The 21,193-nt window shown below is 41.5% G+C and overlaps 1 protein-coding gene across 1 annotated transcript in view; it reads right to left on the bottom strand.

Annotated features, from left to right (window-relative positions):
* Window positions 1-21,193, bottom strand: part of Lrp2 (LDL receptor related protein 2) — a 162,265-nt gene that overhangs the window by 33,182 nt on the left and 107,890 nt on the right. The window contains exons 50-60 of the mRNA XM_019204954.1: window positions 20,376-20,892; window positions 17,274-17,426; window positions 16,573-16,743; window positions 14,734-14,957; window positions 12,976-13,153; window positions 5,818-6,014; window positions 4,728-4,973; window positions 3,881-4,009; window positions 2,799-2,918; window positions 1,545-1,661; window positions 830-946 (exon numbers count right to left, since the gene is read on the bottom strand). Of these exons, the coding sequence (XP_019060499.1) occupies window positions 830-946; window positions 1,545-1,661; window positions 2,799-2,918; window positions 3,881-4,009; window positions 4,728-4,973; window positions 5,818-6,014; window positions 12,976-13,153; window positions 14,734-14,957; window positions 16,573-16,743; window positions 17,274-17,426; window positions 20,376-20,892 (2,169 nt within the window). The remainder of the gene's footprint in view (window positions 1-829; window positions 947-1,544; window positions 1,662-2,798; window positions 2,919-3,880; window positions 4,010-4,727; window positions 4,974-5,817; window positions 6,015-12,975; window positions 13,154-14,733; window positions 14,958-16,572; window positions 16,744-17,273; window positions 17,427-20,375; window positions 20,893-21,193) is intronic.

Raw genomic sequence — 21,193 nt, 5'->3', positions numbered from 1 at the left:
GAAGGACTGGCTCTCCATTTATAAAGTCTCTTTGCAGCTAGGCTTGAACATGTTGTAAACACATCATCAACACCTATCATGAATAATTAGGAAGAGTTATATATGTGTTCAGTGATTCATAAAGAGTAAAAATATTGTAAGTAATTGTATATGCCATCATGCAATTCAGATAAGAATAAATGCTCTAAATTCCACGTTCTAATACTCATCCCAAGTTCTTTGTGCTAATGTATTCACTGCCCTAATATTCTTTACTTGAAATGTTTTTATCCATTTAATGACTTACATAGTAGCTCACAATATATAAATACTTTGCTAGCACAAACTACTTAATATATTCTTCATTTAAAATATTGCTAGTGATAGCCAGGAGTGGTGGCGGACGCCTGTAATCCCAGCACTCAGGAGGCTGAGGCAGGAGGATCGCTGTGAGTTCGAGACCAGCCTGGGCTACATAGTGAGTTCCAGGTCAGACTCAACTACATAGTGAGACCCAAGGCAGGAGGATCTGTGAGTTCGAGACCAGCCTGGGCTACATAGTGAGTTCCAGGTCAGACTCAACTACATAGTGAGACCCTGTCTCAAAAAACCAAAATAAATAAATAAGGTAATTAATTAATTAAAATATTGGTAGTGATATGCTCTTGAATGACTACTGTGAAGTATATGATTGTAAAGACTCACACCACAGGCAGACTGATAGTTACCAGTGGAGGCTGAGTAGCAAATATCTGTGGCCTTTTAATCTAAGAAGAGCCAGCTGATGGGTGTCTAAACTACCACGTGTATACACTCAGGTAAGAAGAACCACAGGCGTCCAGGGACTTACGACAAGTGCTTTCATCGGAGGCATCCAAGCAGTCGGCCCTTCCGTCGCATTTCAGTTCACTGGGTACGCAGTGTCCACTCGTACACTGGAAGTGCTCAGGATGGCAGGTCTTCAACTCTGAAGAGAAAAGACTGTCATTCCCGGAAGGCCTAGTTATTTCCACACAGCTATTAGTCATATGGAGTATGTGAGTACATCACATTCCCATCTCCTCCTCCTGACTGGCTCTCCACAAACCCAACCGTGTTAGCAAGTGAGTAAGCTCTCAAACCTCACACTTTCTCACACCAAACATAAGAAGATAGAAGAACTTATTTCCCCTGTTAACTTGATCTTCCTCAGACCCATCATTAAGACAGGATTCCTACCCCAGAGCTCTGTCAGCTATACCAGGGCGACCTGTGGAATCCTAGGAAGATCAATGTATTTGTTTCTAAGGCCAGGTGAAGTAAAGTCTGCTCTGGAGCCTGCTAAAATTAAAATGAGACTTTTACAACTTCTTGCTAGCTTCCCATAGCATGACTGATCTAGACTGCTATAAGGTAAAAATAAAGCACAGAAAATAAATAGCAAGTTATTCTATTGTGCTAAGGTTTATGTACCGCATAAGTTACATAAAAGTCCTATTACTCTGGAAAACTTTTTCGACACTTCTTGAAATTCTTACTGTGCCACCGTCTGAGATTCTATAAGTCAGCCCCTCGAAAACAGTTACCACAATCCCGCTCATCTGAGTTGTCCCCACAGTCATTCTCTTGGTCGCAGACCCATCGAGAGGGAATGCATTGCTGATCGGTGCATCGAAACTCACTCTCTGTGCACTCCCGGGGAGCTGAAAAGGAAAGCCACGCGTGTGCTCCAGGAACCACATTCGGCTGGGGTGGAGCTGGCCACAGTGCCCTCCCCCATGCTTCCCAAGTCCCAGAGGTCTGCTACGGCTTTCATTCATCCCCCAAAATTAGACCTTCCGCATGGATGACTGGCCTTTAGGATGTGACAAGAACTTTCTTTTTTTTTTGTACCAGGGATTGAACTCAGGATCTTGCACTTGCAAGTTAGGCAACAGCAGCACTGAGCTAAATCACCAGCCTAAGAACTTTCTTATTTCTTAAACTTCAGATAACCTCTTAAGACTTAAGTTAATATGAACTTTTTAAAATAAAAAGCAAAATGTCAAGTGTATTGCCCTTTTAGATTTGCAGATATTACCAATGTTCTAATTCAACTGTATATGACAAATAATATGTCTTCCAGCAAAAGGTGGCTGAACTTAAAATGTATTTCATACAAGAAAATTTGAAATTGAAAATATCTCAGGACTCAATGATAGATACTCAGGGTGAGAATTCATTAACGTTGTTTTCAAAACACTTCTACTTATTCAGAACTGACCACCTGGTTTGGTGTGATCCAGACCACAGGCCTCCTCTCCTCCACCTCCCTGTCTAATTCCTGGCAGCCACAACTTTAGCTGGAAGAGAGGAACCAAAACCTGACTTCACATTTATCCACAGCCCTGCTAAAACAATCAGCCACTACAGGAAGGACAAAAATTCAAGCACAAGTTTTCTCTCCTTCACTATTTGGACCAGTTTGAGAAACAAGGCCTCTAGGTTAGCACCTTTCCTTTCTTCTCCGGATCTTCATTTTCGATTTCTATTCTATTTATTTGTCTTATTATATTTATCCTCTATCACAGTTTTACCTCAAGTTCTTTTTGGAAAAATAGTTCAGTAAATAAATTTAACACAAAAAAGATATACTTCAGTAGATTTCCTCCTCCCAAAGCAGATTATAAGCACATCAGAAGGAGACGCTGTGTCTTTAGTCACAGAGAATACAGCAATGTACCAACCAGAATGAGTAACCATCATCCCACCCTCTGAGGATGAAGGACACAGCTAACGATGAACAAAGAACAGACGGTATTCTGATGGCACATGAGGATCACAGAACCCCGCACACTCACCACAGTCTTCCTCATCTGAGTTATCTCCACAGTCGTCGTACCTATCACATTTCCAGCGAAGAGGGATGCATTGGTGGTTTTTACAGCGGAAGTCCCCGGAAGGATTGCATGTCAGTGCCTCTGCAAAGCAAGTCATGGCAAAGCCTTTCAGAAGGTGATGGTCAGGAAATGCAGACAGCAGTATTGTCTTCCTTGTGAGACGGTCTGAGAGTGGTTACCATATTCTTGGTGCTTCCAGAGAAGGGAATGCCAGCAACATTCACTGTCACCATCCTTCTTTTAGCTAACCTGAACCTGGCCTACTGCTTGAAACTAGATCCATTCTCTTTTGTAGAAAGTGTTTTTTAAAATGTATTGGTATGTGGTTTACAAATGGCCTGGTAAGGGAGGCAAAACTGAGGCCACCGGTCAGTAGGACATTTCGTGAATGCTTTCTGTGGCTTAGACTCTGTGCCACTATAGTTCACTAGCTTCTTTGCCTGTCTTTCAACTAACCCCGCCACACACACCCACACACACACCCACAACCACACACACACACACACAAACACCACACACACTGGTTTCAAGTTAGAGTATCTGCCTACTCTTGACACTTTCCATTAATTTATTTAGCCTTCGGTCCATAAATTCTTCCCACATGGCCAGAGTGAATCACAGAAAGACATGTGGAAGCCACCAAATAAGACACATTGACTTGGATATGGACTACGTAGAGACAGTTACCAAGTCTCTTAGCTAACCCCTCAATTTCAGTCCCTCTATAAGATTAGACAAACCATTCTAATGTGCTTGAATAAGGATTCTACACTGGGAGAAATTACACAAGTTGCTAACATCTTAGTAATGTCTTCCTCAATCACAGCATCCTTTGGGATCAGATGTTATTTGAGAATATGTAAATCAAATTCCCCCAACAACTCTATCAAATGCTACAAAACATGACACACTATTAGAAGCACTAACAAACCCTTCTGCAGAGGTAAACAGAGGGAAGATGGTGTGGGAAATCCATGCTCATCTGATACAGCACCGGACACTTACTTCCATGTCCCTCCCCTCTCCCAGGCAGCCATTCCTACCACAGCCTTGCTCATCGCTGTTGTCCCTGCAGTCGTCGGCACCGTTGCACACAGCCCACTGTGGGATACAGCGGTAGTTTGTTTTACAACTGAACTCTGTGTGGTTGTCACAGCGGTGGGCAGCGCTCACTGAAAAGGGAGGAGACAGCAAAGTCAGCTGACAAGTAACAATTACTATACCAACTAAGCTGACTCCGACATGTGTGTCTGTGGTAGGTGTGAGCCCATCTTCTCACTATCTCAGCACCACTCACTTGTTTTGTTTTGTTTTTTGAGACAGGGTCTCTCTATGTAGTTGAGACTGACCTGGAACTCACTATGCAGCCCAGGCTGGTCTCGAACTCACAGCGATCCTCCTGCCTCAGCCTCCTGAGTGCTGGGATTACAGGCGTGTGCCCACACCCGGCTTACCACTCACTTGTTTGACAGTGAGACTGTAAGGGGAGAAAGCACTGGGTTTGAAGTAAAAGCCGGAGCTGAGGTATTCATTCTGCCCCTAAATCTACGCAACATGAGCCTCCCTATCTTCATCTGCAAAGTGGGAACTGATTACCAATCACCACCCTAACCTCACAATGTTTCTCAAATGAGGAAGTATTACATACACATGCAAGATATAAATTCTTGTTATCATGTTCTGTGTGGTCAGACGTTCAGTTTACCAAGAGGTGGTATCGGACACCTAAGAAACAGGCTCTGGTCGGACTACACCATTCAGTGTCTCTGCCTCGCAGTGCCAGAGCAGAGACAGGGCACAGGGGGCTCCGTGTCCGCTCTCAGCACACACAGAGGTCCTCGTCCTCCTCTCCCGTCCCTGTGCAGGCCCAGCTCCTGCCTGGGAACTCACTGCACTCATGGATGGGCTCATCAGAGTAGTCTCCGCAGTCATTATCCACGTCACACTTCCAGGACTGCGGGATGCAGCGGCCGTTGTTGCACCTGAACTGGCCTGGCCTGCAGGTCCTGCTGGCACAGTGGGAACTGTCCTCGTCCGAGTTGTCCAGGCAGTCATTCACCGAGTCGCACTGCCAGGACTCCGGGATGCAACGCTTGTTGGCACACTGCCACTGGTAGACCTCACAATGGTGATTCTCTGCAGGGACATTTAGTTATCAGCTTCAAAGAGATCAAGAATGAAAGCTTTGAATTTATACTGGTGGTTCCTGAAGAACTCCATTGCAATTACTTTTCATAGGCCTGTTTGCTTTTTCCTACATAGTCCAGATGAGCCTTGAACATGCTATGTAACTCAGGCTGGCCTTGAGCTTCTGAACCTCCTGCCTCAGCCTCCCAAAAGCTGGGATTACAGGTATGCATCACCATGCCCAATTTAGAGGATTTATAACCTAATGCAATTATTGCCAATCAGTAATACTATATGAAGAGCAAGTCCCTTATTACTGTCTCCCAAATTCCTAAATATCTTTTCCTTGAATGCAGAATTAAGGATTGGGGAAAGATCCCCCTGTCCTGCTAAACACACCTTCCCTTGTCTCTGTTCCCCTATCGAACAGTGGTTTTCTGGCTTTGTCTTTATTGCTACTGTTAATATGTTGCTGTTGGTTTAGTATAGAGGATAATTTCCTTTCTTAAATGAAAACAAAAATAAATATTACAATGACGAGTTCCTGCCAAAAGGAGGTGGGGAGTCCCTCATTTCACTCCCACTGTGAGCTCTAAGGAGAGGTCTATGCCTGCCACATGGAGGGGATCCACCAATCTGGAAGACTTGCTATTGACTCAAACACTGACCTGTAGAGAGACCTAAGAAGTTCAATTTTTAAAACCCTACAAAAATAGAAGGAGCATGGGCCCTGCTTCTCCTTCTCCTTGGATTTGAACCAGTTCTCCACTTATGACTCACAGAACCGCCCAAAGATTCATGTGGTGCCATCGATGACAGAAGGGGGCAGAAGAGCATGGAGCTGTGAACACACCACAAAGAGTGCGGTCTTCATCAGAGCCATCGTTGCAGTCCTCCTGAGCATTGCACAAGGTCTGGGGGCTGGTACAGTTGCCATCCCTGCACTGGAACTGTCCCAGCCGGCAGAAGCGGTGTGGGCACAGGGCCGGCTCATCGGAGCCATCAGAGCAGTCCTTCTGTCCATCACATTTCCACCAGATGGGAATACACCTGCACAAAGGAAATGCATCACTGATCTAGAACAGCACTGGGGTGGCCAAGAGAGGGAGCAATGGCTACTGAGAGGGAAAAAGTCAGCACTGAACCACAAGTACTGACATGCCGGAGTTCTTCCCTGATCCTAGAGAAGGTCTATTAAAACTCAGTTTCTGTGGTACATTGTCAGAGAAAAGTTAACTTGATGAGATAGAACAGGTTTGTTAAGATATAAATGCATGCTGAAAATATGCTCTGTGTGTGACGATTACATCCCTTCCACAACCAACAATGGAGCAGGTGTTTTGAACAGGAGTTCTGGAAGTGAGTGAAGATTGTCTACCAAGTGATATGAGACATTTGTAGACTGACTGGAAAACTATAGGGCACTAGAAACTATTGCATGCTTGTGTCATAAAAGTGTACACTAGAATCAGAGGTCCACCCCACAGCATCAGTGAGTATGCGTGGATTCCAGGGAGCAGCAATGTGATCCAGATCAGCACGGCTCCAGGCAGAGCCCAGTCAGGGATCTGCCCCAACCCAGAGGTTCAGGTAAACCTGCCCAGCTAAGGCCCACCCAGGAAAGAGCTGCACAGATGCACAAGCCTCACAGAGAGACCCACCCCATAGCATTGGTGAGTGTGTGCAAATCGCAGGGAGCAGTGGGGTGGTCCAGACCAGCACAGCTACAGACAGGCTCAGCTAGGGATCTGTCCCAACCCCAGAGGCTTGAGCAAACTTATTCAGCCAAGGCCCGCCCAAGAAAGAGCTGCACAGATGAGAGGCCCACACCATATCATCAGTAATTTGAACACAGGAATTGGTGTATTGGTGAGCAGCAGAACAAAGCCCTCTTGGTGGCTTCCTGAGGACTGAGGACCACTGGGTGAGCAAAAAGTTGTCTCAATAAAGGCACAGCAGGCTGCATCTGCTGAAATGAGAAGAAATGGAAACAAGCCCCAAAACCAGACTTCCAGATTACCTAAGGCAACTCCAAAGGGAAACAAGATGAAATAATCTGATACTCAATCACCTGGACTCCCTGGACTGGCAACAAGAGGATCTGGAAAAAATGAAGTCAGAAATAACTTTTCAGAAAACATCAGAGATTGAGCCCATAGTGCAAGACATGATTAATAAATCTAGAGTGGACACAGATTAAAAAAAAATAGAGGAGCTGAGGAACATGATGGAATCCCAACATAGGAAACAAATAGAATCCCTAAAACAGATGCAAACAAATTTCCAGGAGATTAAAAACTCCACTGAAAGTTTACACAGCAGAATGAGCCAATGCTAAGATATAATTTCAGATATAGAAGATAGGACTGCAATTAGTGACCAGGAAAAGAAAAATTTCTTTAAAATAGTATGGGACCATGAGAAATCAATCCAACAGCTGCTACATGATGCAAAGAAGAATAACATAAGACTGATCAGAGTCAATGAAGAAACAGGAGAGAGTGCAGATGACATTAAAAAACTGTTCACATGGGGGTGAAGGGAGGGCAGGGGTAAGGGGAAAAAATGAGAATCAAGACTTGTCATGTAGAGGTACAAGATCCCAACAATGAATGTAACTGTACTGTATCCCTAAAATGTACCAATAAACTCAATTAAAGCTGAAGAAAAAAACTGTTCACAGAAGTAATGGCAGAAAACTTCCCAAGTAGGGGAAAATATTTTCACATACAATAAGTGAAGCATACAGGACTCCAAGTAGCCATGATAAAAGAAAATCTACACATAGGCATATAACAGTTAAGATTCCAGAAACCCAACCAGAAGAACAAAATTCTATAAGCAGCCAGAGAAAAGAAACAAATCAGATACAGAGGAAAGTCTATCAGAATCACAACAGACTTCTCAACACAAACCCTAAAGGCAAAAAGAGCTTGGAGTGAGGTATTTCAAGCCCAAAAAGAAAACAGCCTCCAACCCACACTGATGTACCCTGCAAAACTATCTTTCAAAATTGATGCAGAAATAAGATACTTTCATGACAAAGAGCACCTTAGGAACTTCATGAATACCAAACCAGCATTCCAAAAAGTTTTAAACAATATCCTAAGAAACAATGAGGATCACAACGCCAGGAAGCCCAACAGAATGCATTTACTTTCTTGTCATGCCTGATGGATTCAAAGGGGGAGAGTCCAAAAAAAAAAAAAAAAAAAAAAAAGAAAAGGTCATGACAAGGATAAGTCAATACATATCAGACATAACCATCAATGTTAATGGTCTCAATTCACCAATCAAAAGAAACAGATTGGCAGACTGGGTCAAGAAGCAAGAGCCAACAATAGGCTGCATTCAAGAAACACACTTACTTCAAAAAGAAACTCAGAGAATGAAAGCTAAAGGGTGGAAAACAATATATTCCATGCAACAGGAATCCCCCAAAAGAGCAGGAGTAGCTATCCTCTTTGCAGATCAAGTGAATATCAAACCAACACTGATTAAGGGAGTCAAAGAAGGACACTACATCCTTGTAAAGATAATGATCCAAGAGGAAGAGATGACAATCAGAAATATATATGCACCAAACACTAGTGTACCCAATTATATAAAACAAATACTAATGGACACAAAAAATCAAATAAGCACTAACACAATAGTAATGGGGAACCTCAATACCCCATTGTCACAAATAGATAAACAAGACAGAAAATAAACAATGAAATACTAGAACTCAAACTCTTGAACAAATGAACTTAACAGATGTTTACAGTGTTCCTCCAGACAAAATCAGAATACACAATCTTTTCAGTTGCACATGTGTCATTCTCCAAAACAGACCACATACTTGATCATGTCTAAGTAGATGCAAAGAAACTGAAGGTATCCCCTATATATTAACAGACCAAAGTGTGTGATGATAGCAAAAGAAACCACAAGAATTTCATAAAAACAATTCCTGAGAATTGAGGACTTTCAGATTACCTAACTTGAACAACACACTTCTGAATAACCAGTGGGTCACAGAGGTTATTAAGGAAGAAAACAGACAGTTGCTACAATTAAATGACAATGACAATACAACATATTGGAATCTATGGGACACAATGAAAGCTGTCTTATGAGAGAAATTCATAACGCTGAATACACATTTGATCAAGTGCAATAAAACAAGCTAATGCTGAACCTCAAACTTCTAGAAAAAGATCAGGACAAACCCAAAACTCCTACAAGGGAGGAAATTATAAAGATCAGAGCAGAAATCAATGTAATGGAGACCAAAAAACAAAAAACAAAAAAATTCAATAAGTTGGTTCTTCAAAAGAATAAACAAAACTGACAAACCCTTAGCCAACCTCATCACAAAAAAGTAAAAGCCCAAATCCATGCAATTAGTAATGAAAAAGGTGAAATTACAATGAACCCAGCAGAAATCCAGAGGATCATCACTACCTATTTCGAGAACCGTTACGCCAATAAGATGGAAAATACAGAAGACATGGACAGATTTCTAGATTCATATGAATTACCAAAGTTGAACCAAGGTGACCTAAAAATTCTAAATGGCCTTGTATCAATCAATGAAACTGAAAACATAATTGAAAACTTACCAACTACGAAAAGCCCAAGCCCTGATGGCTTCACTCCTGAATTCTATAAGACATTTAGAGAGGAACTACTGCAACTACTGTTTAAACTCTTCAATGAAATTGAAAGGGAAGCAATACACACAAATTCATTCCTGAAGCAAGCATCACCTTGATCCCCAAAGCAGAGAAAGACCCAAATGAAAAAGAGAACTATAGGCCAAACTTACAAATGAACATAGATGCAAAAATCTTTAATAAGATACTGGAAAATAGAATGCAGAAAATCATCAAGAAGATCATAAACCCTGACCAACTGGGATTCATCCCAGGGATGCAAGGATGGTTCAAAATAAGCAAATCAATAAGTGTAATACACTATATTAATAGAGCCAAGGATTAAAAACCATACGATCATCTCAATAGATGCAGAAAAAGCATTTGACAAAATCAACATGCACTCCTGATAAAAACCTACAGAAAATTGGAATAGATGGTCTCTATCTCAATCTGATAAAAGCCATCTATGAAAAACCAACAACTAATATCATACTAAATGGCCAAAAACTGAAAACCTTCACACTAAAATCAGGAACAAGACAAGGATGTCCACTACCACCACTCTTGTTCAGTATAGTTCTGGAAACATTAGCCACAGCAATTAGACATGAGAAAGAAATTAAAGGAATAAAGATAGGAAAGGAAGAAGTTAAACTGTCATTATTTGCTGATATGATACTCTACACAGATGACCCAAAAAACTCTGCTAAAAGACTTCCAGACTTAATTGACACTTTCAGCAGAGTAGCTGGATACCAGGTCAACACTGAAAAGCAACAGCCTTCTTGTACACAAATAACAGACTCACTGAGAGAGAAATTAGGGAAACAATTCCTTTCACAATAGCATCCAAAAAATGAAGTATCTAGGAATCAATCTAATGAAGAAGACAAAAGACCTCGACACTGAAAATTACAGCACTCTGAAAAAAGAGATCAAAGAGGATATAAGAAGATGGAAAGACATCCCTTGCTCCTGGGTAGGAAGAATCAACATAGTGAAAATGGCCATACTACCAAAACTGCTATACAGATTCAATGCAATACCAATTGAAATCCCAGTAGTGTATTGAGAAAACAATTCAAAAATTCATTTGGAAGCAGAAGAGACCTACAGTAGCAAAAAGCATTCTAGGCAAGAGACATAACAGGGGGTATCACAAATCCCAACTTGAAACTATACTACAAAGCCACTATGATAAAAACAGCATGGTACTGGCAAAGAAACCGAACTGAGATGGAGGGGTATACAAAACACAAAAGTTGGGCGTGGTGGCACATGCCTGTAATCCCAGCACTTGGGAGGCTGAGGCAGAAGGATTGCTGTGAGTTCAAGACCAGCCTGGGCTACATAGGAAGTTCCAGGTCAGACTCAACTACATAGTGAGACTCTGTCTCAAACAGACCTGAAGATTAATGGAATAGATTAGAAGATGCAGAAACAACACCAGACATACTCAGCTACCTCATCTTTGACAAAGGAGCCAACCATCCTCACTAGAGGAAAGGTAGCCTCTTTAATAAATGGTGCTGCAAAAAACTGGCTTTCAACTTGCCAAAGATTAAAACTAGATCGCTATCTTTCACCATGCACTAAACTAAAATACAAGTGGATTAAAGATCTACATATCAAAAAAGAAACACTCAATTTACTGGAAAGTAAATTAGGTAGAACTCTCAAAGACATTGGCATAGGAGAAGACTTTATGAACAAATCCTCAGCAGCATGAGAACTTGCACAAAGAATCAACAATTGGGATCTCATTGTAACACTTTTGCAGTGCAAGAGAAATTACCAACTGAGCTAAGAGACAAGCTACAATGTGGGAAAAAATATTTACCAGCTACTCCTCAGACAAAAGGCTACTCTCTAGAATATATAAAGAACTAAAAAAAATCAGAACCCCCCCAAATACAAAGACCCAATTCAAAAATGGGCATCTGAAACGAACAGACATTTCTCAGACAAAGAAGTAAAAGTAGCAAATATATGAAAAAATGTTCAACATCACTGGTTATTTGAGAGATGCAGATGAAAACAACACTGAGATTCCACCTTACCCGCTATCAAGAAATTGACCAATAACAAATGTGGGTGGGGCTGCAGGGAGAAAGGAACTCTTCTCCATTGCTGGTGGGAGTGCAGACTGGTGCAACCACTGTGGAGATCAATAGTTCAGAGAACTAGGATTGGAGGTCCCATTTGACCCAGCCATCCCCCTGCTGGATATCTTCCTCAAAGAATTAAAAGAATCATACCACAGTGATATAATATGCACCCATGTTTATAGTAGCTAAAACTTGGAAGCAGCTCAAATGCCTGTCAAAGGGAGACTGAATAAAGAAAAAGTGAACATTTTATATAAAATGGAATACTAGTCAGCCATAAAAATGAGAAACTGGAAACATTTATAGCTGAATGGATGCCCATTGAAGCAATACTCTTAAGTGATATAAACAGAACACGTGTAAATACCGAATAGTTTCTCTAGTGTGAGAAACTGAAAGTGTAAATAAGGACTAAAACGTATAGTAGATAATGTGAAACAGGAAGAAAAGGGACACAAAGAGAAAGGGGAAATGGGAGGAGTAGGGGGAAGGAAAGAAGGGAATGGAATTAATATGAGAAAATGAAAAATAATGGAAACAAAGTCTTCGTAGATAGGGAGGGAGGGGTTGAAGGGAGGGCAAGGGAATGGGAAAAAATAAGCAACAAGATTATGTCAAAGTACAAATTTCCAACAATGAATGTCATTATATTGTATACATTAAATGTACCATTTAAATTAATTAAATAAAAATAAAAGGTGTATACTAGATTCTTAATCTCAGGTATCTTATTTAATCACCAAAACAATCTGCCATTGCACCTTGGATGCTGTGATTTGCATTAACACTGCCCTCCACCCCGTTCTGACTCAAGGGCCCAGAGCCACTGTCAGGCAAATAGTCTGTAGCCACATTTCATAGCAAAAACACAAAGGATCAAAAGTGAATGTGATATGCAGACTGGATTCCCCCGCATAGGTAAAGAGGCGGCACACTGTAGATATGGGAAAGACAGCTAATTTCTGTTTTTCTTTAAGCCCATAATTTGTGTACCCTCATGTACATGGAGGACACTTAGGAAAGAAATATGAAATAGTTTCCGGTCTCTCTATAAAATCTTACATGCATAGGCATTAACAGTGTAGTTAACAAATTCCTGCTATTCAGGAAGGAATTACCCAAAGCTGAAGACTGAGAGTGTTGGTGTGCTCCACATGAACCAAATGAATTGCAACCTCGGGTCATTAGAAAATCCCTGGGCCCTGGGAATGTGTGTCCAAGGGCTGGGGAGGCAGCGTGGAGGGAGAGAGGGCGCCTTACCTTTCATTGTTCGCGCACAGGAACTGGGTGCTGGAGCACGAGGGCAGACAGAGAGTTCTGCCACTCAGACGCAGGGTCTGGAAGTCATCAGGACACTCGCAAGTGAATCCATTCCCTCCTGCTTTGATGAGGCAGAGATGAGAGCAGCCACCATTGTTGGTGCCACAAGGATTGTTTACTAGTGAAAAAGAAAGAAAACATGGGTCCATGTGCCTAAACAGAGCATCACACACAGATTAGTGAGACTTTGGATTCATCACCTCTTAGAGAGTAAAAAAAAAACATCAGTGTCCCACCTTTATCCTCTTCTCTTGATAGTTATACAAGAAGCATTACGTACTTCAGAGATATCAAGCATGTGCTACCAGAAGTAAGGCATTCTCAGTGGTGTTTTTTATTTGTCCTTAAGGTCCTGAGAGAGCAGGTAGCAAACTTAGCTTGTAATGTGCCAGAACCTAAGCGAGAGCTTTGTTTTGCACCAGATGCTGTCTTGCTCTCCAACAGAAGTTGGGCCATGAATAAGCAGGCAGGTACACTGAGCAGGGCTTTACTAAGTTTCTGACTCACTGCTTGGAGGTAAAGATTAAATTTCCAATAACACGAAGGAAATACTAAATACCTTTATTTTGCTACGTCTCAATTTTCCTTACTTCTGAGTTTACCATATGTTTTAGCAAGATACCACAACAAAGTGGACCCAGAAAAGCCAGTCTATCTCCAAAGTATTCTCTTATGAGACGGTTCCTGACATTATACTCTTTTAAAAGACAAGAGTAATATTTATTTGATATACATTATAAACAGACATTTAATAAATGGTTTTAATGTCTGCAATTTTCTTTTAAATATTTCTTTTAAAGTAGATTAATCTCTGATCTTGGCATTAAGAGATAACTGTTAATATCTGAGGTGTCATAATTGCATTATGGCTAGATATGGAAATATGTTATATTTCAAAGGTGCTTTCTCAAATATTTAGGGCTCAAATGTCATGATACTTTTAATACGCTATAATATAAGTACTTCAGTAGTCCCAGCAAAATGAATGCAGTAACTATGCAACACAGCAACTATTAAATCGTATTAAAAACAAGAAAAAAATCAAATTTTCTTTAAAAATAAGGCAAAGGCCATCTGTGGTGGAGCATGCCTATAATCCTAGCACTTGGGAACCTGAGGCAGGAGGATCACTGTGAGTTTGAGGCCCACTTGGGCTACACAGTGAGTTCGAGGCCAGCCTGAGCTGCAGAGAAACCCTCCAAAACTAAATAAATAAAAATAGAGAAAAGAAGTACAAGTAACTTTTCTGGAGCTGAGAATGTAGATAGGTAGTATAGTGCTTACCTACCACAGATGAAGCCCTGAGCGTCATCCCTAATACCCCAAAATTAATTATATTATTCAAAAGTAGCCTTTCCCAAGGACAGGAAAAAAAAAACTCTAAAGATACTTCACACTCTCAATTTTTGGCACACATACATTTTTTTCTTTTGAGACAGGGCCTCACTATGTAGGTCAGGCTCTCCTTGAACTCACTATGTAGCCCAGGCCATCCTTAAACTCACAGTAATCTTCCTGCCTCAGCCTCCTGCGTGCTGTGATTATAGGTGTGTACCACATCCAGCCTCAGCATACATTTTGATGAAAAACATTAAAAAGAATGCTAAACCTCTTATACATCAGAATATTCATGCTTCCTGAGAGAACACAATGCTCATAAACTAAGCCAGTTGTGCCAACCCCCCATCTCCTACTCACCAATCGGCTGCCTATAGGGATGGTACACGTGGATGTCAAAGGGTCTGTGCGTGGTGTTCACCAGCACCACCCTATCTGAGCCATCGTATTTGTTTCCCTTTTCAACTGTTCTTGTATTCCAATCTGTCCAGTAGATAGTGTTTTCAAAAACAGTCATTGCATAGGGGTGAGGCAGTGTCCCGTCGTACACGGTGTGTCGGTGGTGGCCCTCCAAATCCGAGTACCTGGAGCAGCAGCAGGAACAAGCCATCACTGAGCAAGATAGCCCCTCACCTCTAATGCCTTTCAGGAAAAATGAACTAACCAATCTTAATCAAACTATGCCCTCCTTGGTCTTTAACGAAAACAAAAATTAAACTTAAAGGATTTATTTTGACTGAGCCAAAGATGTAAAAAACTGAAAAGGCCATGCTTCAGAGCCACAGGACTTGAAGCAATCACTGATTTCTAACCACAACTGCTATACGGCTATTGTGGGCTTATAACCTCTTATGCTGATGTTCTGCAGTAAGCACCCATTTGACACTGGGGTGAACACTGTTCTTGTCTCTTTAGTCACTGGAAGAAATCAGAGGCAATAAAAGCTGGAATCCCATCTTCTCGTGAGCATTCTAGTGAAAAGCTGTCCTAGGAGACAGCGACATTCTCAGGACAACCTGAGGGGAAGATACCATACAGCAAATATAACAGAATGTTTATTGTGCACTATGCCATGGGCACTACGGATAAATGCTTTTGCACATGAATAAACATGAAGGACACTGTTTGATTTCAAGGTGTCAAAACACCCTCAGCCAAATTCCCAAGTCCTCTTAGTTCCGATGTCTCATTTATTACCATGAAGCTACATTAGAAGTTGTTTCCTAAGTACTGATACTTTAATATTCTAAAAATTTGAAATAAATCCTACAATTCAAACAGGAAATAAACAGAATGATCTAACCCCTAAGAAACATGATATTAGCCATGCAGTATTAAAAATATTTCCCCAAATACAGATACTGTAATTTACAGAAGCCATAGGAAAACATGAAGACTTGGTTGGCCTTTGTTGATAAGAAGGAAAGTAAATGATCTGAATTTAGACATGGAATGACAGAATTTAAAAGGGTCTTTAGAACAGCTCAGAATTATGGCATTTTCTAGCCTCTGAATGCAACAGGCTATACTGAAAACATTACTATATTCTGATTAAGCCACACTAGCAATGTCCCCAAATAAACATGTACTGGTCAGTTAATAATGTATATTATTTTTAAATAAGAATTTTCATTAAATAGTATAATACTTAATAGAGTTTAAAAGTAATCCTATTTCCAGAAAGACTGAACTACATTATTTGTTGAGTAAATGTTAAAAGACTCTACTACCACAGAAAACATTTCACTGTACTTATCAATAAAAGCACAAAAGCATTTTAGGGAAAGCCTTTGCAACATTTTCATTCTGTTCCTTTTTTTCAAAGACTGTACTGAACTCTATTAATCATATATTTGAGATGGGAGAACAAGGTCAAGAGATAAGGAAATTGAGATGTGTTGAATACTGAGCTCTCACAGGGGAGATTACCAGCCTCATTTTCTAGATTAAAAAAAAAAAGCAATAAGAAGTGAAAGTAACAGGCTATAAACTTTGCTCAGTGTAACTTCAAAGTTCAGTTTCTACTGCACCATACCATAGAACTCAGGGACCTGCCTATCAGCAATTTTACTTAGAGGTGACCTCAGAGTGCCCCTGAATACACTGGCAAGTTTGAAGGCGCATGGGACAAATATACGGAAAGCACAAGCCCCGTATCTGCAACGAGAAGCTCCATTTTGTTCTTTCCTGTGTACGTACTCGATGTATCCCAGGTGAGCGTCTGCCCAGTACAGGAGGTCATTGGTGTAATCAATGGTGATGGCGTTGGGCCACGATATCTTGGTTGAGATAATCACAGACTTATTGGCTCCATCCATGCCCACTCTGCCAATGTAGGCACGCTGACCCCAGTCTGCCCAGTAGATGTGCCTGCGGGAGCAAGCACAAGCACACGGTGTCAGTCCCTGCAGCCGAAGGAAGTCAGTAGCCAAATGACAGCTCTTCTCCATTTACAGAAATGGAGTTTACATCCTGCAGAGCTTCTCGGAAAGGAAGGAGAACTAACAGAAAGTAATCTGAAAGAGGAGGAAAAGGGATATGATATACAGGCAATGCTCAGGAAATGAACGTGATGAACTGTAGATTTCAGTAGCTTTGACATGGAGAGTCCAGTGAAGAAGTGGTTCTTTCACCACAATTTTGTTGGCATGCAGCAAAGACATGTGGCTTGAAAGGTGAAAAGGTGTGTCACGGCAAAGACAACAGAAGAACCGATGAGTATCGTTTGAATGAGCCATGCTTCTACCCGTTATGCTAAACCATTTACCAGGCAGGAAAAGCAGAAGACAAGTCCCAGGAAGATATTGGCCTTGAGATAGCTATGTGAGCAGCCTTTTTGGTAACAGAGGCAGAAGAGTAAGGGCATGACAGAAGAGCCCAACATTACAGGGAGACAATACCCATATTGAGGGTGGACAACAATTCCTCTGGGATTGTCAAAACAGAAGGTGTTGTTGGCATCCATACAGTGCTGGGCTAGCATGCGGCGGTATTGACCTTGGAGGTTGGAGACAAAGATGCCGTCCAGCTGGGCATCCAACCAATAGAGCTTTCTGAAATAAAGAAACAGGAGTTACTGATACAATCATTTTTCTTCGCCACCCCATTTCCAACCCAAGCTATTTGAGAATCACACAGCCAGCTGTCAGGAGGCACCTGCCCTAGCCAAAGGAGAACAGGAGAGAGAGTTGGCCTTCCTGCGAAGATGGAAGATATAAGAAGATGCTACAATTCCCACCTCCAGGTGACATGACACTGGAAATTCCAGGGCCACACATCACACCAGGAGCTGGTTTTACTTTCTTCCTACAGCATAAAATCCTTCCCAGGCAATGCAATAACTTAGAGGAAGAGGTGAGCAGAAGTGAGTGCCGTGGACTATGGTTTAAATGGAGGAGTGAAGGAAACAGACTTGTCTACCTGTTATCGTGGAAACTACAAAAAGGTGCTCCGAAGCCTGATATTCTTCATCTAAAGAGAAACCCATCCCTGGCCCTATCATACTAGGGGGGAAAATACATTTCTTATCCTTTGATGTATTTTGCTTAATCAAACTTAATAAGCCTTAAAAATTTATTAGGAAAAAAATGTATTAGAGGGCCAGGGATTTAGCTCAGCAGTTCTATCGCCTGCCTCACAAGCACAAGGTGCCAAGTTTGATCCCCAGTACCACAAAAAAAGAAAAAAGAAAAAAGAAAAAAAAATATTAGAATCTGTTAGTAACTCCTGCCTCAGCGAGGCCTTAAAATATTGCTATACTATTGCTAATATCTATTTATTTCCACAGGGCAGGGTATCCTTAACCTTAAGTCCTATTCTGGCATCTGGGAAGTGTGGGCTTTGAGGGTTTATACCCTCCAGATTTGGTGCACATCTTTGTGAGCATAAATACACAGGTGCTTTTACTGTCAAGGGCCTGTTGCTTTATTTCATCCAGGTCTTAATATATCCAGAACCTTCCAAAAGGTTCAGTACCTTTACAATCGGAGGGTCATTGAGGAGCTGATAATCAATTCCGAATGGATAGAGTATGGTTTCCCTTCCAAAAGACTCAAAAGCCTCTTTGCAAGAGTCAAGCCCTGATCCAACTGCACTGGAGATCAGCATATCTAACGGTTAGGACAGTAGCCTCTTCTTAATTCTTAGGATGAAGAGATGACTATGCACAAATGTACAAGCCTTGTCAGTTAATCCACTTGATTAATTTATGAGTAAGATGGCCACAATCTTTGATTCTGTCATTGTAGAGGCAAAGAACAGCAATGTGATAGTGGCATATTACTGATCATTTACTAAATGCTAAGCTAAGGACTTTTGGGGATATTTTATTATTTAAGGTCACAACGACCCTGGAAGAAGTGCTAGTATTATTCCTGTTTTCCCATGGAGGCTGCAGAGGGCCCAGGGTAATGCAATTAAGTAAGTGAAAGAGCAGTAACTCAAGCCCCATACACTGGCTACACCCAGCACCACTCTGTTGAGCTTCCTGCTTTCCCATCAAGTCTTCTTCATTCCACAGTCAAAAGACTGGTCATGAGGTCAGACTCTTTTCAAGAGAACCTAAAGGCCTCTGTCTCTGCTACTGAACAATGGAGAGGACAAAGATCCAGTATCAGGTCTAATCTGCTTTTGAAAATTAGTATATCAAATTTAAGACTTTACAAACTAAACAGCTTCATACTACCAATGGACATTTGCATTGATATGTACAGGAGACTGCTTCCAATTTTAGTGTAGTTAGTATCTTAGATATGTTCCTTACGAACATAAATGGGACTGGGTTCCTCTTTGATCTTTAAGGCAGGTTGAGCCTAGTTGTGCTCCCTCCTAGAAAACCCTCAGAGACAGGCATTTTTACTACCCTCGTCTCTGGCTCCACTTTTCTCACTACCACACACATATGCAATTCTCTCCTCTGGTCAAGAATATGCATCAATGGAGAGAAAAGAAGCTGATATCCAAAGGGACACATATTCTTCCAGTCTATGGGACAGAGGGCTAAAGGACCAATTTCTTCAAGATAAAATATCATTTTTCCCTTGCAAATGATGGGCACAGAAGCAGCACCATGTTTAGTTCCACTCCTACAAACCATTAACCTTCATGCTTTTTAACACAGAATAGGGCCATGTTCTCCTTCCATGTGCAGTTTTACTCAGTATTCAGCAAGCACTAACTAAATACCTACAACAAGCCAGCTGTTAGGGAGAACTAGGAAGCAAACTCTGCCTCCAAGTTTAGGACCATCACCCTTAAAATAGTTGTGGGGGGGAAAGGGTGACAAAGAGCCATCTGAAGGTCCAGACGGACCAAAGCCAACTAGTTTGCGCTGCCAAGTACCTCATAGATTCAAGATTCAATAGCAATGCTAAGAAGTGTGGTTGACCTCCTAATGTTTTAGTTAAACTATCAATGGCCTACCTTCAAAGCCCTCCATCTCCACAAGGACTATCTCAAAACAAAAGCATTTCACATTAGCCAACCTCAGCTTCACAGACAAGTAGACAAGCCTGTTAAGGCACCCAAGGTGGATGTGGTCACTTTTACAAAGAAGTAGACAAGCCTGTGGGCTCCAGAACAGCAGGGCAGTGTCTGTCTTGCTTGTCTCCAGGCCCTCATGCCTGCCATTACATCAGTAGGTAGGGGTCATCAGCCAGCCTTTTCAAAAGACTGAACACACCAATGACTGCATGGCCCATCCCTTAATACCATCTCCAGGTAACTGAATGCCCAGCAGTAGTGAGCTCTTACCTCCCTAATAAAGCTCCTCCTAGGAAAAATAATACCATAGATTCCTATAATCCCCAGATTTTAACCTCAGTGGTGCAACATGTGAATATTAGTTACAAAGCAGGAAAAAAAAAAAAAAACTAGGCAGATATATGAAATGTGTCCAATATTGACCCAAGTTGCAAAGATCAATTCCCTATCGAGATAAAAACATGGCTAGAGTGGTTTTTTTAATGTTTAACTTTTAAAACGCTCATAGCTTGTCTTCTTACCTGGCAACCCAGTCTACAGCCAGACTTTCTGGTGCTGGTAGTCTGTGGCTTATGACTGTCTCCCTGTTTGTCTTGTTCAGAAACATTCTCTCAATGACTCGCCTCTCTAGGTCAACCCAGTACAATCTCTTTTCTACTCTGTCGAAATCCAGTGCCACAGTATTGCCCAGTCCTTGCAAAATGAGGGAGTAAGAGTAGCCATCTATAGTTAAGTTCCTTAAGTAGTAGCGGTTGCTAAAAATGAGATAGGGCTCGATGTCACTGTTCTGCCGGCAGGTCTTTCCATCTGGCTCTCGGATGTAGCCTGGGGCACACTTACAGATGTATGAGCCTATTTCATTCTCACACTTCTGGTTGCAGACATAGGGCGTCTCCTTGCATTCATCAATATCAACACAAGTCCTTTTGTCAGACATGAGCTTGTAACCAGGGCGACAGGAACAGTAGAAGCTGGTCAGAGTGTTGGTGCAGTTGTGATCACAGCCACTGATGGAGTGGTCCTGGCACTCATTGATACCTGTAGGTGAAAGGCAGTTACTAGAGAGAGAATCTAAAATGTCAGCATCACCCTCCTGGTCCAGTCACCGTGTCTAATGAGCAGTGGCAATCCTTAATGAATCACATCAGAAGACAGTCACTATTTTTTCTACTTCCTCATCCAATTTGATTCTTCAGAAATGGATTCAACAACTTATACAACTAAGAAGATTAGCTGACTTCTAGTCCCATGTCTGCCAAACTTTTCTTAATAAATAATGTTTAAAGTAAAATGGCAGGGGAGAGGAGACAGATGAGCAAAAAAAAAAAAAAAAAAAAAA

Source organism: Fukomys damarensis, unplaced genomic scaffold (genome assembly GCF_012274545.1).
Source record: "Fukomys damarensis isolate Sample0158 unplaced genomic scaffold, DMR_v1.0_HiC HiC_scaffold_26, whole genome shotgun sequence".
Taxonomy (NCBI): Eukaryota; Metazoa; Chordata; class Mammalia; order Rodentia; family Bathyergidae; genus Fukomys; species Fukomys damarensis.
The sequence above is the reverse complement of the archived record's forward strand: the minus strand, read 5'-3'. Positions and strand labels throughout refer to the sequence as shown.